Source organism: Lissotriton vulgaris, chromosome 12 (genome assembly GCF_964263255.1).
Source record: "Lissotriton vulgaris chromosome 12, aLisVul1.2, whole genome shotgun sequence".
NCBI classification, from domain to species: domain Eukaryota; kingdom Metazoa; phylum Chordata; class Amphibia; order Caudata; family Salamandridae; genus Lissotriton; species Lissotriton vulgaris.
Genome location: NC_141700.1, coordinates 31105320 through 31123835, shown reverse-complemented (window position 1 = coordinate 31123835; position 18516 = coordinate 31105320). Strand labels below are relative to the sequence as shown.

Here is an 18516-nt window from a genome sequence, read left to right as displayed (position 1 = left end):
AGCTGCTGAGAGACTGCGCAAGATTGATAGTTAATTTAGGAAAGGCTTTGGCTATGTTGACAACGGTATGACCACATTAACATCCAGAATTAAGTCACTGGGCGACACAGTATCTTCTGCAATTGACATAATACAGCAAGATATGTCTATTATTTTTCAACATGGACAATCACAACTACGGCCCATTGTATTATTAAGCTGGACGCTCCAAACATTATGTTCTGGCCACGTGCCATGGCGTTATATTCGCAGCACATGTCAATTTTCTACATATGATCTAACGGAAAGATCGATATTAATAGCACAAAGAGATGCGAAATATACCATGTTGCACATTGAAAAGTTAGACCAATTACCTTTCACCGTGACTGAGACACCATCCACAGATTGGATAATTCATGGTTACATCACCCTACAGATCACGACTTTCCAATTCCAATATTGTCTACAGTACAAAAAAGTAGGTAGGTATGAGGCGCTTGGGGAAGGGTACATGCATGAATACTGGAAATTATCATTCAGGTTTAGACAGGATTGGGGACACTGAAGTTTGCCTTAGTGGTTCTGACTGTGAGGATGCTTTGAGCGGGTCCTTAGTATGCAAGGACATTTCACTTCATGGGGTGTGCAATTCTTCAGTTACTTGTTCTGTTATCTGAAGGCTTCCCCAGCTACCGTGATTGATCCGGTTTTGAAGCTGCTCTCAAATGGGTGCTATTTGATGCTGAATGATCATGGTTGCTGTGGAATGGAACCGAGAATCGCTTATTTACTAATGGTTAATTCCATAGTCACTTGTTGCACACAAGTACTCTTTCCACCTGCCCACACAGTTAGCGAGGCAACTCTTTGGCCTTCGATAAATGTTTCCATCATACGCTTTGATTCTCTGAGCAAACTGAAAGCCAGGTTTTTTAAAAAGATGTGGCCTTAACATCAGGCAGAGAGAGACGTTTGATCTCCAGGTTGCAAGGTCCTCGTCTGAGATACAGCCGCTACTTCATACTAACTTCCTGCTGCATTTTGGCCAGCTGGTTCACCGTATCTTTAATATGTCTGATACGAAGGGAATAGCGCACGTTTTCATATGTTTTCGCTCTGAATTGGTTAGCACCTTTCTGATGATTTTCAGAGTTATTCAATCCTTCACACACTCGGTGCTGGGAAGCGTTTTTAAAGGTCTCCCGCTTATCCTGCTACTTGTGGCGGGAATCCTGATTTAAATTTTTCTGCTCCGCAATGGACATCCCAGTTCAACCCGGAATAAAGACAGCACACCTCTGCTTCGAGAACTGAATGATCATTGGTTTCTGTCTTTCAGGACTGAGGGGCTTCACTATGTACAACCTGCATTCCACTGCTTGCTTTGCATCCATGAATGCGCATCGGATCTATGCCTCGGTTCACAATTAGTTGTGCCACTGGACATTGAAGTACTAATGGCCCCCCTAAAGACCCATGGGTATTGTTGTCCCTCGCGTTTTCCATTGCTGAAGAATGCATTCTTTGAGCCACCCTGGGATCCTTTGGCTCCTAGTGAAATGGACACTGGCTCTACGATACGCTTACAGGATGCAGTCCCTCCCTCAGCAGCTGTAGCTCCATAAACCTGCTTAGAGGTGCGCCTCTGGGAACGAGTGTGGTTGCCAGTGACAGCAATGTTGTGACTACCACTCAGAACTCACAAACAATTGACGTTTCCATGTCGTGGGAATGATTTGGCCTGTTTTTAAACAAAATGAATCAAACAAGGTTTGCTTTATTTTTCTCGGCACCATGGCTTTCAGTGCTTGGGATTTCAAATGATATGACTTTTAAAGGCTTTTATGAATATATTTTAAAAGGGAAGTTTGCTTTTAGATGATTTAAAAGTGGTTTTAGACCTGTTTAGTTTTATTCACTTAAGGTCTGCTGGCTTTTAGATGGCTTTTATATATCAACCCTTAATATGAGTAATGGGTGTTATGTGCCTGGGTTATTCCCAAGTAACGGAGCCACTCATTTTCTTACATTGTCCTAATATTGCACAATAACATTTCTGTTCCAACCTTTTGCACATATTTGCAGTTGGAACAATGTTTACACATCCAGCTTTGTATAACATTATTCTGCTGCCTCCAACACCATGTACAAGGCCTTTTTACGCACTATGTATAAATGCTGTTCTATCTTCATCCACGGGGCGACAGGGCTATCTACATATCCATAACATCGCTAATCTATACGTACATCACAAGGATGCTTTCTATTCTAAATAATGAGCATCCCAAGAGATTGGCAGATGAAGCACTTCAGCTGACATAGAGGGCCCCTGCATGATGAGACTTCACCACGCAGTGGTCTGACATCTCTGTGAAGGGGTGTCCAGTTTGTGACTAAGACGGACTCCTACATTCTCTCCCGCTACGTATTGGAGTTGGATTGTCCTTCGGGGGGGATTCTTGGCTTCACACCTACACACACTCTAGGTACACATTGAGAAGGGTTTGCATAGTGAGAGTACGCCTGGTCAATATCTACATATGCCTGCATAAATACACTGTTTTGACACCATGGTAGAAATAAATAAATGTTTTTTTTTTTTTTACGGTCTTTTATATAGCTCAAACTTGACCCGAATCGGGTATCAGAGCGCTTTACATAGCACCACTCTCTTGGGGCTTGTAATCACCTTCATCTACTTCTGTCTACTGATTATCGCAGCACATGCATGCTACACAAGAATAACGATGGTTCAGTAAATATGTTGAAAGGCTCCCAGTTTGTATTCTCTGTATATTTCTCTGAGCACAAGTAAGCAAGAGTGAAAGGTTCTCATCTGTTACTACGATCCCTGAGGGATCAGGGCTGTCATGTTCAGTGGTTGCGAGAAACCATTCACTCCCTGGTAAAGTTGGGAGGGGTCTTATGAGCTTACTGTGAGCTAGCTGGTCTCTAGGCCAACATATCCTGTGGGGGTGCCCGGAATCAGTCTAGGCACCTCACCCTAGTTTGTTGTCCAACAAACTCGCAGATCCTACCGATTAGTGTAAACTACATGACATTGGAACTACCTTTTCCGTCAACTGAGCTTAAATCTCATTTATCGCACAAGTGCTGCATTTTACTTCTACATCAGAGCCTTTATTGCCTTTTAATGAGGCATTGACTGAACCAATTCTAGTGATTTGGCAGAAGTCTGTCATCCTGTGCAGTCTCTAGATCGATTGCGAGGAGAAACCACTGGGAGATCCACTTTTTTTTATCCACTCAACCTTTACCTGAGAGTTTGATGGTACAGACTTCCTGTTCTTCCAAGTTTAACCTCCTGGGTTTTTTCGGGCGCTCCTAGTGGCTAGAGAATCTAAACAAATTGAACAGTTAGTGAAGATTTTTTTTTCCTCTGGTAGCATGGCATTAAAGTCAATCAACACAACCTGCTTGTTGGGACAGTATATTTATGCACTGATGGGCTCTGCATAAACGGTGATCCTGAAGCTACCTTAGGATGTTCAGGGTCTATTTTACCGAACCGTTGAACGATGGTCAGGCTGCTGGTTGATGGGTCCTTCAGTCTGGCCTTGATACCACCAATTCAGTTGCATGGGAGATGGAGACTTCAGTTGCTACAAGAAGGCATGCATGGCTGAGAGGATCTGGGTTCTGCAAAGTACCCTGATAAATTTGCCTTTCGATAGATCAATATTTACAAAGAATTGAGTAACAATCCTCAATTCGGAAAGACCAATCTTTTAGTCTAGTTTCTTGTGAATACTTCTTTTTATTTTGAATTTTATTTTTTATGTATTTTCTATTTTTGTTGTTGGACCTTATTAACAAAGATTATTACTGCTGAATGGGGGATGTGAAAATACACATCCTGTAAATCGATCAAGACTATCAAGTCTTCCTTCTCCAGTGCGAGAAGCATCTGTGCTAGGGTCAGCATTTTGAACTTTTCCTGCTTGAGGAGCCAGTTCAAAATCCTGAAGTCTAGAATCGGAGGCAAACAACTGTCCTTTTTGGCAATCAGGTAGTCCAAGGAATAGCATCCCTGACCCCTTCCTTCTTTGTAACAAATTCCCACCCTGTTGATGTAGGGATTGGACCTTCTGTTGAAGGAGAAGATGGTCTCTTGAACAAAAAAGTAGTTGGGGAGGAAAGGGTGGAAAGGTAGGGTGTTACATTTTCTACAATATTGAAACACCCACTGATCAACTGTTGTGGATCTCCACTGTGGTAGAAATTGGGACACCCAACCTCACACCGGCAAAGCATGCTCCAAGATGGGAAAACTAGGGCTGCTTTCCTGCAACGTTGGCATAGGAGGAAGATGAAGATGGCTAATGGGCGGCCCCTCATTATCTACCCCTGCCCCGCCCCCTATAGCTCAGAGGAAATTGGACATTGCTGTTGGTGCCTTCCTCAAAAAGACAAGCTCTTGTCAAACCCACAGAACCTCCAAAACTGCCTGTAATCCCTGGACTACAATTGACGGCCCAAAGATCCAGCCGTCGTTTTGCTATCCTTAAACCTTTCCAATTCAGAATCTGCTTTGGCATCAAACTGTCTTGATCTATCGAAAGCGGCAACAATGGGGGTTCTGGCTCAAACGCAGTAAGGCTGCGCCAATATAAGAATCAACAGAGAAATGCCAGTACTGCACTTTAGTTCAATATTTACAAAGAATTGAGTAACAATCCTCAATTCGGAAAGACCAATCTTTTAGTCTAGTTTCTTGTGAATACCTCTTTTTATTTTGAATTTTATTTTTTATGTATTTTCTATTTTTGTTGTTGGACCTTATTAACAAAGATTATTTCACAACAGGAGAGACTTGAAAAGGTATATACAAAAACATCCAATATATACAAAAACATCCAAAATGTCACAACTCAAATGCAATGTATATCGTTTTGCAAAATATTTGGTGAACACATTAAACATTCAATAGACAACACTGAGTGCACTTAGAGACATAGACATACAAGACTGGACGAATTGGTGACACAGTGACAAAGTAAACTGTTCTGAAACGAGTGTAAGCGCCCTGTATTAAATAAAGTTTTTTGAAAACAGGTGCGGGTACTTGTGCTTAATACAAGACTTAGTGGTGAATATTTTCATACAATAGACCATCCAATAATTCAATTTTTTGGTTACAATCATAAGAAGATTGGTCTATTAAGAGAATGGAGGTCAAGAGAACAGAGGTCGACGCGTTTCGAATCCCTTATAAGGCAGGGATTCTCATCAGGACCGTGTAGGCTCAATCTAAAAAATAAATAAAACATTCTGTCAGTCATACTAGCAACTCTCAACTTCAAACAGTCACACGCACTCTCAGATCATACCTGCACTTTATGATTCAGTGGTCGGTCTCCCAAAGGATGGACTACACATGTAGCTGCAATGTTAAGAATTCAATGAGCATAATTAGTGCTAGTTTGCCAGAAAAGCGAATCAAAATGACATTCCTCAGTCTTGATACTTACATTGATAGGCAATGCAACAGCGTGGTTAGTTTTTTTCTGTTGTGTCAGTTTCTTTAAAACGGTTCTGTAATAAAGAGGAAAGGAAAGATGTCCAATTTCATTTTTGCGCTTCTGTACTCTGTACTTTAGTGGCACGCGTATGCTTTTGTTTTAAAAACGGACTCGGTATGAGCGGGCTCTAGGGTGCACGGTGAACTTAAACTCTTTAGTTTAGCTGCGCGGATCGAGCGTGGTTTCCAGGTGGAGGGTGCGGGGATTAGTAAAATGAGTTAGCGTTCGTTGGAACCTCAATAGCTAATTCATGTATATTTGTTTGTAGGTCCTCGATCCCTGTTATTTTAAGAAAAAGGAGAGGTTGGTGGAAAAAATCTTACCGGTATTCGTTCTTTAGTCTCCTCCATACGCGTCCGGATCCATTGCTGAGGCGCGTTTGTGATTGTCCCGGTTGACCCGGTTGTTCAAATGGTTGGATCACGCTGCCTGGGCTTATGGGTATTGTAGTTTTGTCCGTCTGTGAAAAGTATTGTACTGATTACAGTATTGTGTGAGGTTGTGGGTAATATAGTTTGGTCCGTTTGTGGGGCGCATTGTGCCGGTTCCGGTGACCAGTTAGATTTAGTCATTAGTTTGTGTTGATTTAGTGCATTGGAATCCCGTGTAAGTACATAAATATCGGTAATATATATGGAAAAAAATGAAGAAAAAGTGTCATTCATTTCCATAGGGTCCATGAATTCTTAACACAGTTGATGTTCAATGGGGAGAAACAACAACTCTGTTCATAGGTTGTAAAGTTCAGACATTTCGTTCAAGCCCCGAGTGGCTGAGTTGAATTTCAGAATCAGCATTGCTTCTCGTTGCTTCAGTTTGGCCTCTAAATCTCCACCCCTCTGGTCATGCTCTATCTTCGAAATGACAGTCCATCTGAGATCGAGATCTCCATGTGACTCGTCAATCCAGTGTTGCACGAGAGGTGCTGTGGTGATTTTTTTCTTTATTCTTGATTTATGTTGAGAAATTCTCTGTCTGATTTCCTGATTTGTTTTTCCTATGTACAATTTGGCGCATGGACATAGGATGGCGTAAATCACATTTTTTGATTTACAATTTGTAAAGGTGTTATGTTTCCATGAGATTCCTTCATGTTGAAATACATTCCCTTCAATTGTGGAATTGCAGCACAGGCATGTTCCACACTTCTTATGTCCTGTGACTGGGGGTAAATTGACAAAGTCACGTATTGTAGGGGCCTTCTTGACAGGGACGGCTGCCCTGATGATTTGGTTCGCGATGCTCTTATCCTTTTTGAAGGCAAAGAGTGGTTTAGCATTCAACTGTGTATCGACATCCTTTATTAGATGCCCGTTCTGGTGAATGACCTTTTTGAGAAAGTTAGATGATGCCCCAAAAGTAGTGACACACACTGTGCGCTCAAGTTTTTTCTTTTCTTTCTTTCTCAGAAGTTCTTCTCGTGGTGTCCACCACGCGCGTTTTATTGCTTGTTTGACCAATTTAGATGGATAGCCCCGATCTAGAAGTCTCTCCATGAGCAAGTTTGAATGGTACATATACTCGTCTTTGAATGAACAATTTCGACGTATACGGAGAAATTGGCCTATTGGTAAATTTTCTTTCAAACTGCGCGGGTGGTTGCTTGAGAAATGCAAGGATTTGTTGCGGTCAGTCTCTTTTCTAAAGAGAGTGGTCACCAGCTGTCCATCTGTACAATAGACTTCCGCATCTAGAAAGGAGAGTCTTGTGAGGGATGATTGAATACTGAATTTAATGTCCCTTGTGCGACTATTGAGCCATCCATGGAACTCAGATAATTGTTCCGTTGTGCCAGACCATGTGAAGAAAATATCGTCAATAAAACTAAACCAACCCCCTATCCATTGTGAGAAGGGGTTATTGTTGTGGACATATCTATCCTCATATTCACTCATGAAGAGAATGGCCAGCTCCGGGGCAAAGGGACAGCCCATGGCTACTCCCTTTATTTGGAGAAAGAAGTCCTCATGGAATTTAAAGTAATTTTTAGTCAAAGCCATTCTAGCCAATTCCAAAATGAAGTCCGTAGGAATTCTTACTGGACGATCTCTTTTGTCCAAGAAAATTTCCACCACTTCCAAAGCCTGATCTTGAGGAATTTGAGTATATAGTGAAACTATATCCATGCTGACTAGAAAATCCTGGCCTTCGGTAAATGGTAATTGCTGTAATTTACACAGAAAATCGGAGGTGTCTCTCAAAAAAGATTGTACAGTCAATGTGAAAGGTTTAAGGAAGAAGTCAATAAACTTGGAGATGGGTTCAAAAAGTGAATCGCACCCAGATATTATGGGGCGGCCTGGTGGTGATTTGGCATTTTTATGTACCTTTGGGAGTACAAAGAACAGAGGTGTTCGTGGGTATTTGTTGACTAGATAATTGAATTCTTGTTTGCCCAAAAAACCTTGTTCCAATCCATTCTGTAAGATTTTTCCAAGTTCACTCTGAAATTCAGTAGTTGGATCTGATCGTATTTTCCGATAGCATTCAATGTCAAGTAGCTGTCGATTGGCTTCCGCTATGTATTCGTTGGTACCCCAAATGACAATAGAACCGCCTTTATCGGCTTGCTTGACTATAATATTCTCATCATTTCTGAGAGAAAAAAGTGTGTCTTTTTCTTTTTTAGACAAATTATGTTTGGCAAAGGATTTGGAAGGCGGTTCTATTGTCATTTGGGGTACCAACGAATACATAGCGGAAGCCAATCGACAGCTACTTGACATTGAATGCTATCGGAAAATACGATCAGATCCAACTACTGAATTTCAGAGTGAACTTGGAAAAATCTTACAGAATGGATTGGAACAAAGTTTTTTGGGCAAACAAGAATTCAATTATCTAGTCAACAAATACCCACGAACACCTCTGTTCTATGTACTCCCAAAGGTACATAAAAATGCCAAATCACCACCAGGCCGCCCCATAATATCTGGGTGCGATTCACTTTTTGAACCCATCTCCAAGTTTATTGACTTCTTCCTTAAACCTTTCACATTGACTGTACAATCTTTTTTGAGAGACACCTCCGATTTTCTGTGTAAATTACAGCAATTACCATTTACCGAAGGCCAGGATTTTCTAGTCAGCATGGATATAGTTTCACTATATACTTAAATTCCTCAAGATCAGGCTTTGGAAGTGGTGGAAATTTTCTTGGACAAAAGAGATCGTCCAGTAAGAATTCCTACGGACTTCATTTTGGAATTGGCTAGAATGGCTTTGACTAAAAATTACTTTAAATTCCATGAGGACTTCTTTCTCCAAATAAAGGGAGTAGCCATGGGCTGTCCCTTTGCCCCGTAGCTGGCCATTCTCTTCATGAGTGAATATGAGGATAGATATGTCCACAACAATAACCCCTTCTCACAATGGATAGGGGGTTGGTTTCGTTTTATTGACGATATTTTCTTCACATGGTCTGGCACAACGGAACAATTATCTGAGTTCCATGGATGGCTCAATAGTCGCACAAGGGACATTAAATTCAGTATTCAATCATCCCTCACAAGACTCTCCTTTCTAGATGTGGAAGTCTATTGTACAGATGGACAGCTGGTGACCACTCTCTTTAGAAAAGAGACTGACCGCAACAAATCCTTGCATTTCTCAAGCAACCACCCGCGCAGTTTGAAAGAAAATTTACCAATAGGCCAATTTCTCCGTATACGTCGAAATTGTTCATTCAAAGACGAGTATATGTACCATGCAAACTTGCTCATGGAGAGACTTCTAGATCGGGGCTATCCATCTAAATTGGTCAAACAAGCAATAAAACGCGTGTGGTGGACACCACGAGAAGAACTTCTGAGAAAGAAAGAAAAGAAAAAACTTGAGCGCACAGTGTGTGTCACTACTTTTGGGGCATCATCTAACTTTCTCAAAAAGGTCATTCACCAGAACTGGCATCTAATAAAGGATGTCGATACACAGTTGAATGCTAAACCACTCTTTGCCTTCAAAAAGGATAAGAGCATCGCGAACCAAATCATCAGGGCAGCCGTCCCTGTCAAGAAGGCCCCTACAATACGTGACTTTGTCAATTTACCCCCAGTCACAGGACATAAGAAGTGTGGAACATGTCTGTGCTGCAATTCCACAATTGAAGGGAATGTATTTCAACATGAAGGAATCTCATGGAAACATAACACCTTTACAAATTGTAAATCAAAAAATTTGATTTACGCCATCCTATGTCCATGCGCAAAATTGTACATAGGAAAAACAAATCAGGAAATCAGACAGAGAATTTCTCAACATAAATCAAGAATAAAGAAAAAAATCACCACAGCACCTCTCGTGCAACACTGGATTGACGAGTCACATGGAGATGTCGATCTCAGATGGACTGTCATTTCGAAGATCGAGCATGACCAGAGGGGTGGAGATTTAGAGGCCAAACTGAAGCAACGAGAAGCAATGCTGATTCTGAAATTCAACTCAGCCACTCGGGGCTTGAACGAAATGTCTGAACTTTACAACCTATGAACAGAGTTGTTGTTTCTCCCTATTGAACATCAACTGTGTTAAGAATTCATGGACCCTGTGGAAATGAATGACACTTTTTCTTCATTTTTTTCCATATATATTACCGATATCTATGTACTTACACGGGATTCCAATGCACTAAATCAACACAAACTAATGACTAAATCTAGCTGGTCACCGGAACCGGCACAATGCGCCCCACAAACGGACCAAACTATATTACCCACAACCTCACACAATACTGTAATCAGTACAATACTTTTCACAGACGGACAAAACTACAATACCCATAAGCCCAGGCAGCGTGATCCAACCATTTGAACAACCGGGACAATCACAAACGCGCCTCAGCAATGGATCCGGACGCGTATGGAGGAGACTAAAGAACGAATACCGGTAAGATTTTTTCCACCAACCTCTCCTTTTTCTTAAAATAACAGGGATCGAGGACCTACAAACAAATATACATGAATTAGCTATTGAGGTTCCAATGAACGCTAACTCATTTTACTAATCCCCGCACCCTCCACCTGGAAACCACGCTCGATCCGCACAGCTAAACTAAAGAGTTTTTAAGTTCACCGTGCACCCTAGAGCCCGCTCATACCGAGTCCGTTTTTAAAACAAAAGCATACGCGTGCCACTAAAGTACAGAGTACAGAAGCGCAAAAATTAAATTGGACATCTTTCCTTTCCTCTTTATTACAGAACCGTTTTAAAGAAACTGACACAACAGAAAAAAACTGACCACGCTGTTGCATTGCCTATCAATGTAAGTATCAAGACTGAGGAATGTCATTTTGATTCGCTTTTCTGGCAAACTAGCACTAATTATGCTCATTGAATTCTTAACATTGCAGCTACATGTGTAGTCCATGCTTTGGGAGACCGACCACTGAATCATAAAGTGCAGGTATGATCTGAGAGTGCGTGTGACTGTTTGAAGTTGAGAGTTGCTAGTATGACTGACAGAATGTTTTATTTATTTTTTAGATTGAGCCTACACGGTCCTGATGAGAATCCTTGCCTTATAAGGGATTCGAAACGCGTCGACCTCTGTTCTCTTGACCTCCGTTCTCTTAATAGACCAATCTTCTTATGATTGTAACCAAAAAATTGAATTATTGGATGGTCTATTGTATGAAAATATTCACCACTAAGTCTTGTATTAAGCACAAGTACCCGCACCTGTTTTCAAAAAACTTTATTTAATACAGGGCGCTTACACTCGTTTCAGAACAGTTTACTTTGTCACTGTGTTACCAATTCGTCCAGTCTTGTATGTCTATGTCTCTAAGTGCACTCAGTGTTGTCTATTGAATGTTTAATGTGTTCACCAAATATTTTGCAAAACGATATACATTGCATTTGAGTTGTGACATTTTGGATGTTTTTGTATATATTGGATGTTTTTGTATATACCTTTTCAAGTCTCTCCTGTTGTGAAATAATCTTTGTTAATAAGGTCCAACAACAAAAATAGAAAATACATAAAAAATAAAATTCAAAATAAAAAGAGGTATTCACAAGAAACTAGACTAAAAGATTGGTCTTTCCGAATTGAGGATTGTTACTCAATTCTTTGTAAATATTGAACTAAAGTGCAGTACTGGCATTTCTCTGTTGATTCTTATATTGGCGCAGCCTTACTGCGTTTGAGCCAGAACCCCCATTGTTGCCGCTTTCGATAGATCAAGACAGTTTGATGCCAAAGCAGATTCTGCCTTGGAAAGGTTTAAGGATAGCAAGACGACGGCTGGATCTTTGGGCCGTCAATTGTAGTCCAGGGATTACAGGCAGTTTTGGAGGTTCTGTGGGTTTGACAAGAGCTTGTCTTTTTGAGGAAGGCACCAGCAGCAATGTCCAATTTCCTCTGAGCTATAGGGGGCGGGGCAGGGGTAGATAATGAGGGGCCGCCCATTAGCCATCTTCATCTTCCTCCTATGCCAACGTTGCAGGAAAGCAGCCCTAGTTTTCCCATCTTGGAGCATGCTTTGCCGGTGTGAGGTTGGGTGTCCCAATTTCTACCACAGTGGAGATCCACAACAGTTGATCAGTGGGTGTTTCAATATTGTAGAAAATGTAACACCCTACCTTTCCACCCTTTCCTCCCCAACTACTTTTTTGTTCAAGAGACCATCTTCTCCTTCAACAGAAGGTCCAATCCCTACATCAACAGGGTGGGAATTTGTTACAAAGAAGGAAGGGGTCAGGGATGCTATTCCTTGGACTACCTGATTGCCAAAAAGGACAGTTGTTTGCCTCCGATTCTAGACTTCAGGATTTTGAACTGGCTCCTCAAGCAGGAAAAGTTCAAAATGCTGACCCTAGCACAGATGCTTCTCGCACTGGAGAAGGAAGACTTGATAGTCTTGATCGATTTACAGGATGTGTATTTTCACATCCCCCATTCAGCAGTCGCACAGGCAGTGTCTCCGTTTCACAATGGAGTCTCAATTTTATCGGTTTGCAGTCCTCTCATTTGGTCTTACCTCCGTGCCGAGAGTCTTCACGAAGGGGTTTGCAGCTCATCTCAGAAGGTGGAGAGTACCAGTATTCTCTTACCTGGATGATTGTCTGATTAAAGCCAAGCCTCAAGAGTTGGTGTTGTATCTTTTGCCAACTCATTTGTTGTTCAACCTGGGCTTTTCTGTCAACAAGCCCAATTCCTACCTAGAGCCCTCTCATTGCACCCTGCTCATAGGGGCAGGACTGAACATTATGGTGACTCGAGCTTTTCCTCCTTAGCGTATTATAGACATTCAGGCTATGATTCCGATGTTTCAGAGCGTAGCTATGGTTCCAGTCCTGAAGGTCTTGTGCCTGCTTGGTCAGATAGCCTCCTGCATTATGTTGGTCACCCATTCACACTAGCACACGAGGGCCCTCTGCATGCAGTGGTTGCAACACAACAACAATCACAAAGAATCAGTCAGGATCTCCAAAGACACTGCAGCGGATATTCAACGGTGTGGCATGTCCGATGGTCTGTCTCAAGGGAAGCCTTTTCACCCTCCTTCCCCGGTGGGAATGATTCATATCAGTTTGTTGGAATTCTGGGTAAAACGTCTGGCACTCGAGGCCTTCTTCCCTTCCATTTGTGGTTAGTCCATGCAGGTCTTGACAGACAATACTACCCCAATGTGGTACATAAACAGGGAAGAGTGGGGTTGTATCTGCTCTGCAGACAAGCTCTCCTACTCTGTCCTGGGCTCAAGATCATCAGATTAATATCATAGCAAGTCACTTGGCCGGAGTTCTAAACCGGTGTGCGGGCAATCTCAGGATTTTTCAGCCGATCATGAGTGGCGTCTCCATCCGTAAGTGTTGCTTAACATTTTCTGGCTACAGGGGACCCCTCACATGAACACACACTGTTCATCATTCTGTAGCCTCTAGTATCCGATGCAGGGAGTATTAGGGACATATTTCAATCTGACTGGTACTCCCAGCTGTCTTATGTTGTTCCGTCCCCCACCTACACCCTTGATTCTTCAGGTTCGGAGGAAGATCTGCCGAGACTGGGTCAGAGTCATATTAATAGTCGTGTACTGGCCGCGAAGGGTATGGTACAGTGGCCTTCGTCACCTCTCCTTGTGCCCTCCACTCCATCCACCTTCCAGGTTAGCCCTCCTCTCGCACTCGCAGGTTCTACATCCCCACCTACATAGCCTGCATCTACATGCCTGGATATTGAATGGGGCAACCTGAGTTCTTTTTCTCTACCCCATGATTTGGTGGATGTTATTTTATTGGCCTGAAGACACTCCACCAAGTCATTGTACAAACTGGCTAAGTTTGTAAAGTGGTGTGGCGAGAATTCTATATACCTCTTAGAGGTCCATTTGTCTTACATTTAACGTTTTCACTTTCTTTGGTGCAGGAAGGCTGTGCAGTTGCAACATTTGCCTATCTTTTTTACATTCCTTTGTTTACCCTATAAACCATCTGTTTAAGTACCATATAGTGTTATGGTTTATTAAGGGGCTTACTTATAAATATCCTCCCACTCCATGCATTATGCCTCAGTGAGATTTTAATTTGGTACTAACTTACGTGTTCTCTGAACCTTTACATAGGTTTTGTTTAAGACTACTTACTATAAAAGGCAATTTTTCTGGTGTCTATGTCTGCTAGACAAGTTATTGAGTTGCAGGCCCTTAGTGTTAAGCCCCCTTTCACAGCTTTCTATGTGGATACCTTGGTTTTGAGAATCAGGGCTGCTTTCCTGCCAAAGACGGTTACTACTTGGGCCAGTCCATCACCCTTCCTACTTTCTATCCTCCTCCACATCCATATAAAGAGGAGGAAAGGCTTTATCAATTGGACCCTAAAAGGGCTGTTTGCTATCCCCACCCAACCCTCCTTGTAGTGGTTGGGCTCACTTGCTGCGCTCGCTATGCATATGGGGACTGGTCTGACAAAATTTGCAATGTCTGCTTTGGGTTCCCATACTGGCCCTGAAAGTATACAGCAGAAAACCTGTTGCTGAAGGTTAGTAACTTGTTCTTTCGGCACTGCATAGGTTTTAATTGCTGCAATATAGTTTTGAGAAAAGTTTTGTATTTTTTATTTTGGAATACTGACATTTCAGGGAAAACATTTGTTCCATGATACTCCGAAGTGTCCTCCATAACATGGGCTATGATATTTTTCCTGCTTCATTTATAAATCAGTTGATGGATTAAATATTTGGGGGTACCTGCAGGCAGCGGGCAAATATTCTAACGTTTATGACTTCAGTAAAGATAACTACGATGCAAAACCAGAATGCCAAGTTACCATTTCTTTTTGCCCAGTGTTTCCTTCAGAAGGCTTGTTTGTATGATGATACTGATGAATGTTCCATCTAGATTTTTAATATGGTCTTTTTTTGATGAGGTTACATTTTAGAGTGTTAGTTTTGTTCTTGAACTTGACTTATTTTGAGTGTTTGTAAGAGGTTTTTATAAAGTCACCTAAGCCAATTTCCTCTCTGATCAGGTAGGTTTTATTCATCATCTTCATGATTTTTCATTTACATACATCTCTTTGTGTTAAAACATGATTGAAGCATTGTCCACATTTACATTGTTCTCAGGGATTAGTGGGGAAGAGGAATGGTTGTAGATATTGATAGATTTTCACTCTACTTGGCAGTGGTGTGGTCCATTTGTATCTGATAATTGTTTGTTGACTACTGTTATCTGGATTAGAGGTATTAATTAGGTTTCTTAATGTGCTGATTTTCGTTGAATAGATTTATTTTAACCTGGGCCCTTTGAATAAGGTTTTTTTGGCTTTGTGCACACACAAGTACTAGTGTTTCTTTGTTAATTAAAAGCTGGGTGTTTTTCTTGCTATTAGTTATCTTGGCAAGAGTAGGTTTGCAGTTTCAATGCATGTTCCTCATTGAAGAACTGACGTACTTGAAGCTCTTACCCACCTTCATACCATCATGGCATTGAAACGCTCAATCATAAGGCAGATTGTTTGTTCTTTCGCTCACCAGGGTGTTGGTCTCTTACTATATTACGAAGTAAAACAAAAAAGAAACTGCTTTACAAAAGTATCTGAAACCCATCCTTTTTTCCTTAATTTTTTAAGCTTTTGATTTTTCATTGCTTCACGTTTAAACTGTTTGTTGCTTGTCGTCAACAGAGAATTTATAGAAGGTACCACCACAGGAGAAGTCTTTTTTTTTTTTTTTTTTGGGGGGGGGGGCTGGTCCAAGGCGAGCACAACTTTCAACTAGGTTTACTGCACCTCAGTCTTAGTTGGCAGAGTGTATGTGTATTACATGCTCCCAATTCAATAAATAAACAATCAAACATTAAGAGTCAAGGTTGTGATGATTAAGTGCAAGGATTGCAGTTACAGGTTGAAAACGCTGAGCTGGGCAGTCCTCAAGTTGAGATTAAAAGTGAAGCATCATTTCCACAATCTGGTTATAAATAGTTAATCCGAAAATTCTAATCCAAATGCCTGATCCTAAGGATCTCTGTAATTTAGATCTTTTTGTGATGGTTGCTGCTGTGAATTGTAAAGGCAAGCTTACAGCATAATGGTCTCTTCCGGTCCTTATGAGATCCCCTCAGGTTGTCCTTGAGGAATATCTCCCACTGTAGCCCACTGATCACCAGTGGGACAGCACTTGTATCCACCTCTTCGCTATGCCTTGCATAGTTCATTCACATGCATTTTAAATGTTTTACTGCACCTTTTTATGAGATATTCTGATGTTTTCTTCTAGAGTGCTGACACCCTTACCAAGGTTTATAGCTGGATCTCTTGCCGGTACAACAGCTACTATGTTAACATATCCATTGGACATGGTACGGGCACGTATGGCGGTCACACCAAAGGAAATGTAAGTGAGCACAAGGAGTTGGTATGTGCAGGTCAACCTACATTTTTTTTCTGTCTCATTTTGAAAAATGAGTATGTAATGTGGTTACTTTTTAAACCACAGTCTGTGCTAGTGGAAAAAAAACAAAAAATACATGTTTTTACAGTTCTCTTGAAACCACATCTTCCCTTTAACTTTCTAGAATTAAGAGACTATATGAAATCCTTTTTTTTTTTATTTATATGGGCAGGTATTCACCGAAGGATGCCAGATTGAATGTGAATGATGCCTTCATAGATTCATTATACGTCTGCATCAATGCTGGTTTGCTCCGTACGAATCCCCTTCTTCCTCTCTCCTTTTGTTGCCTAAAGTAAATTAATGTGAGGTTGTTAATTTGCATGACCTGGATCTCTGCTGTATTTTTGTGGTTGCTTGTTTTTATTTAGTCTGTGCTTCAAAAGTCTATTAATCATAATTTGAAAAATGTAGACTTTTAAAGTTCCGTTCTGTAGTTCTAAAAGATTTGCATTTTTTTGTAACGTATGATTAAATAAATTTTTCTTGCACTGTTTGACAGGTATAGTAGTATCCTCCACGTATTTATCCGGATCTCTAGAGAAGAAGGCTTAAAGACCCTTTTCAGGGGCTTTTTTCCGACCATGCTGGGAGTAATTCCATATGCTGGACTGAGTTTTTTCACGTATGAAACACTGAAGAAGTTTCACACAGGCAAGTATCTGTGCAACTGTTTGTGTGTATACACAATATATCCAGTGTTAAAATATCTTGTCTTCAATGATTCAAATCTAGAAGTAGCAATCATTGTACGAAGCTAACTGCTAGTGTTCTCTCTACAGTTCTGCATTGTAATAATGTGATTTACACAATAACTGGACATTGAGCATTAGTAAAAGGGAAACTTATCATTTCACATCTGTTAGACCCTGCACCATTGGCGTGGGTCTCCCTTCCGTTTTTGCTGTCGCCTCATGTGTTTTTGCTGGTATTAAATGCTTTGGGCACTGTGCCACTGCTATCCAGTGCCACAGTGCAAGTGCTCCCTACTGTAAATTGATGTACTAATCAGTGGTTCCATGTTTGGGTATTTGGTTTACTTGTCAGACCCTAGTCTAGTGCACGGAGTGTGCCCAGGGAGTGTAAATCCAAATGGATTAAACCCAGATCTGTTGACTGGGTGTGAGTATTTGATTGGTTCAGATGCTCCATCCATCACCACCCCCTTTTGTACCGCTTGTGGGCCTGCAGCGCTGGTTGTGCCACTCACAAAAGTAGCCTTGTAAAATGTGTCTAAGGTCTGCCATTGCAGAGCCTGCATGCAGTCTGGTACTGTCATGCTGACTGGGCAAGTGCACCCACTTCCCACTCCCTAAACCTTCCCTTTTCTTCATATCAGTCCCCCCTATGGTAGGCCCAAGGGCAGGGTGCATTGTAAGTAGAAGGTAGGACACGCCCTGATGTGTGTGGCATGTCCTAATAGTGAATTACAGCCATTTTCGTGTTTCACTATTGCAAGGCTACCTGTTCTCCATAGGCATGGATCATGGTAGAAATTCGAATTTAGTATGCCTGAACTCAAAATAATAAAATACATCTTTTAGTAAAGGTTATTTTAATGTTCTGTGTTTGCAAATACCACTTTTAGAAAGTAGGTATTTGCTTGTCTAACCATTCAAACCTGCCTCTTCTAGTTTGTGTATTCCTATGTCTAGTTTTGTGAGTGACAGGGCTTGGGAATTCCAGGAGACAGGCTGAGTCACCCAGTGGTGAATAGAGAGATCTGCATCTAGACGGGAGGGAGGCGTTTCACCTGAACCTTGAATAGGGCTGTGCCTGCCTTCCACAATGCTGACTCCACCCCCTGGGGAGCTGCTGATGTCTCTGCCCTGCACACTGAAAGAAGAGAAGGAGTCCTGTAAACAAAGTGCTCCAGGACTGTAGTTGCCTTCTACAATGCTGGCTCCACCTCCTGTGGGACGTCTGATGTGCATGCCCTACACTGTGAAAGGAAAGGAGAAGTCTGGTAAACAGAGTGCTTCAGAGCTGGTTTGGACTGGGCAAAAGCCCCTCTCCCCTCAGAGAACAAAAGATTTTGGGGTATAACTATTGGGGCCCTGATCCCATGAAATTAGATCACTTTTGGACTAAAAGAAG

The 18516-nt window shown here is 41.6% G+C and overlaps 1 protein-coding gene across 6 annotated transcripts in view; it reads left to right on the top strand.

The window, feature by feature from the left end:
- SLC25A42 (solute carrier family 25 member 42) overlaps positions 1-18516 on the top strand; it is a 257863-nt gene that overhangs the window by 215195 nt on the left and 24152 nt on the right. For all 6 annotated transcript variants that reach the window (XM_086946865.1, XM_086946866.1, XM_086946863.1 and 3 more), the window contains exons 6-7: positions 16246-16362; positions 16922-17073. In XM_086946865.1, coding sequence (XP_086802991.1) covers positions 16246-16362; positions 16922-17073 — 269 coding nt within the window. The remainder of the gene's footprint in view (positions 1-16245; positions 16363-16921; positions 17074-18516) is intronic.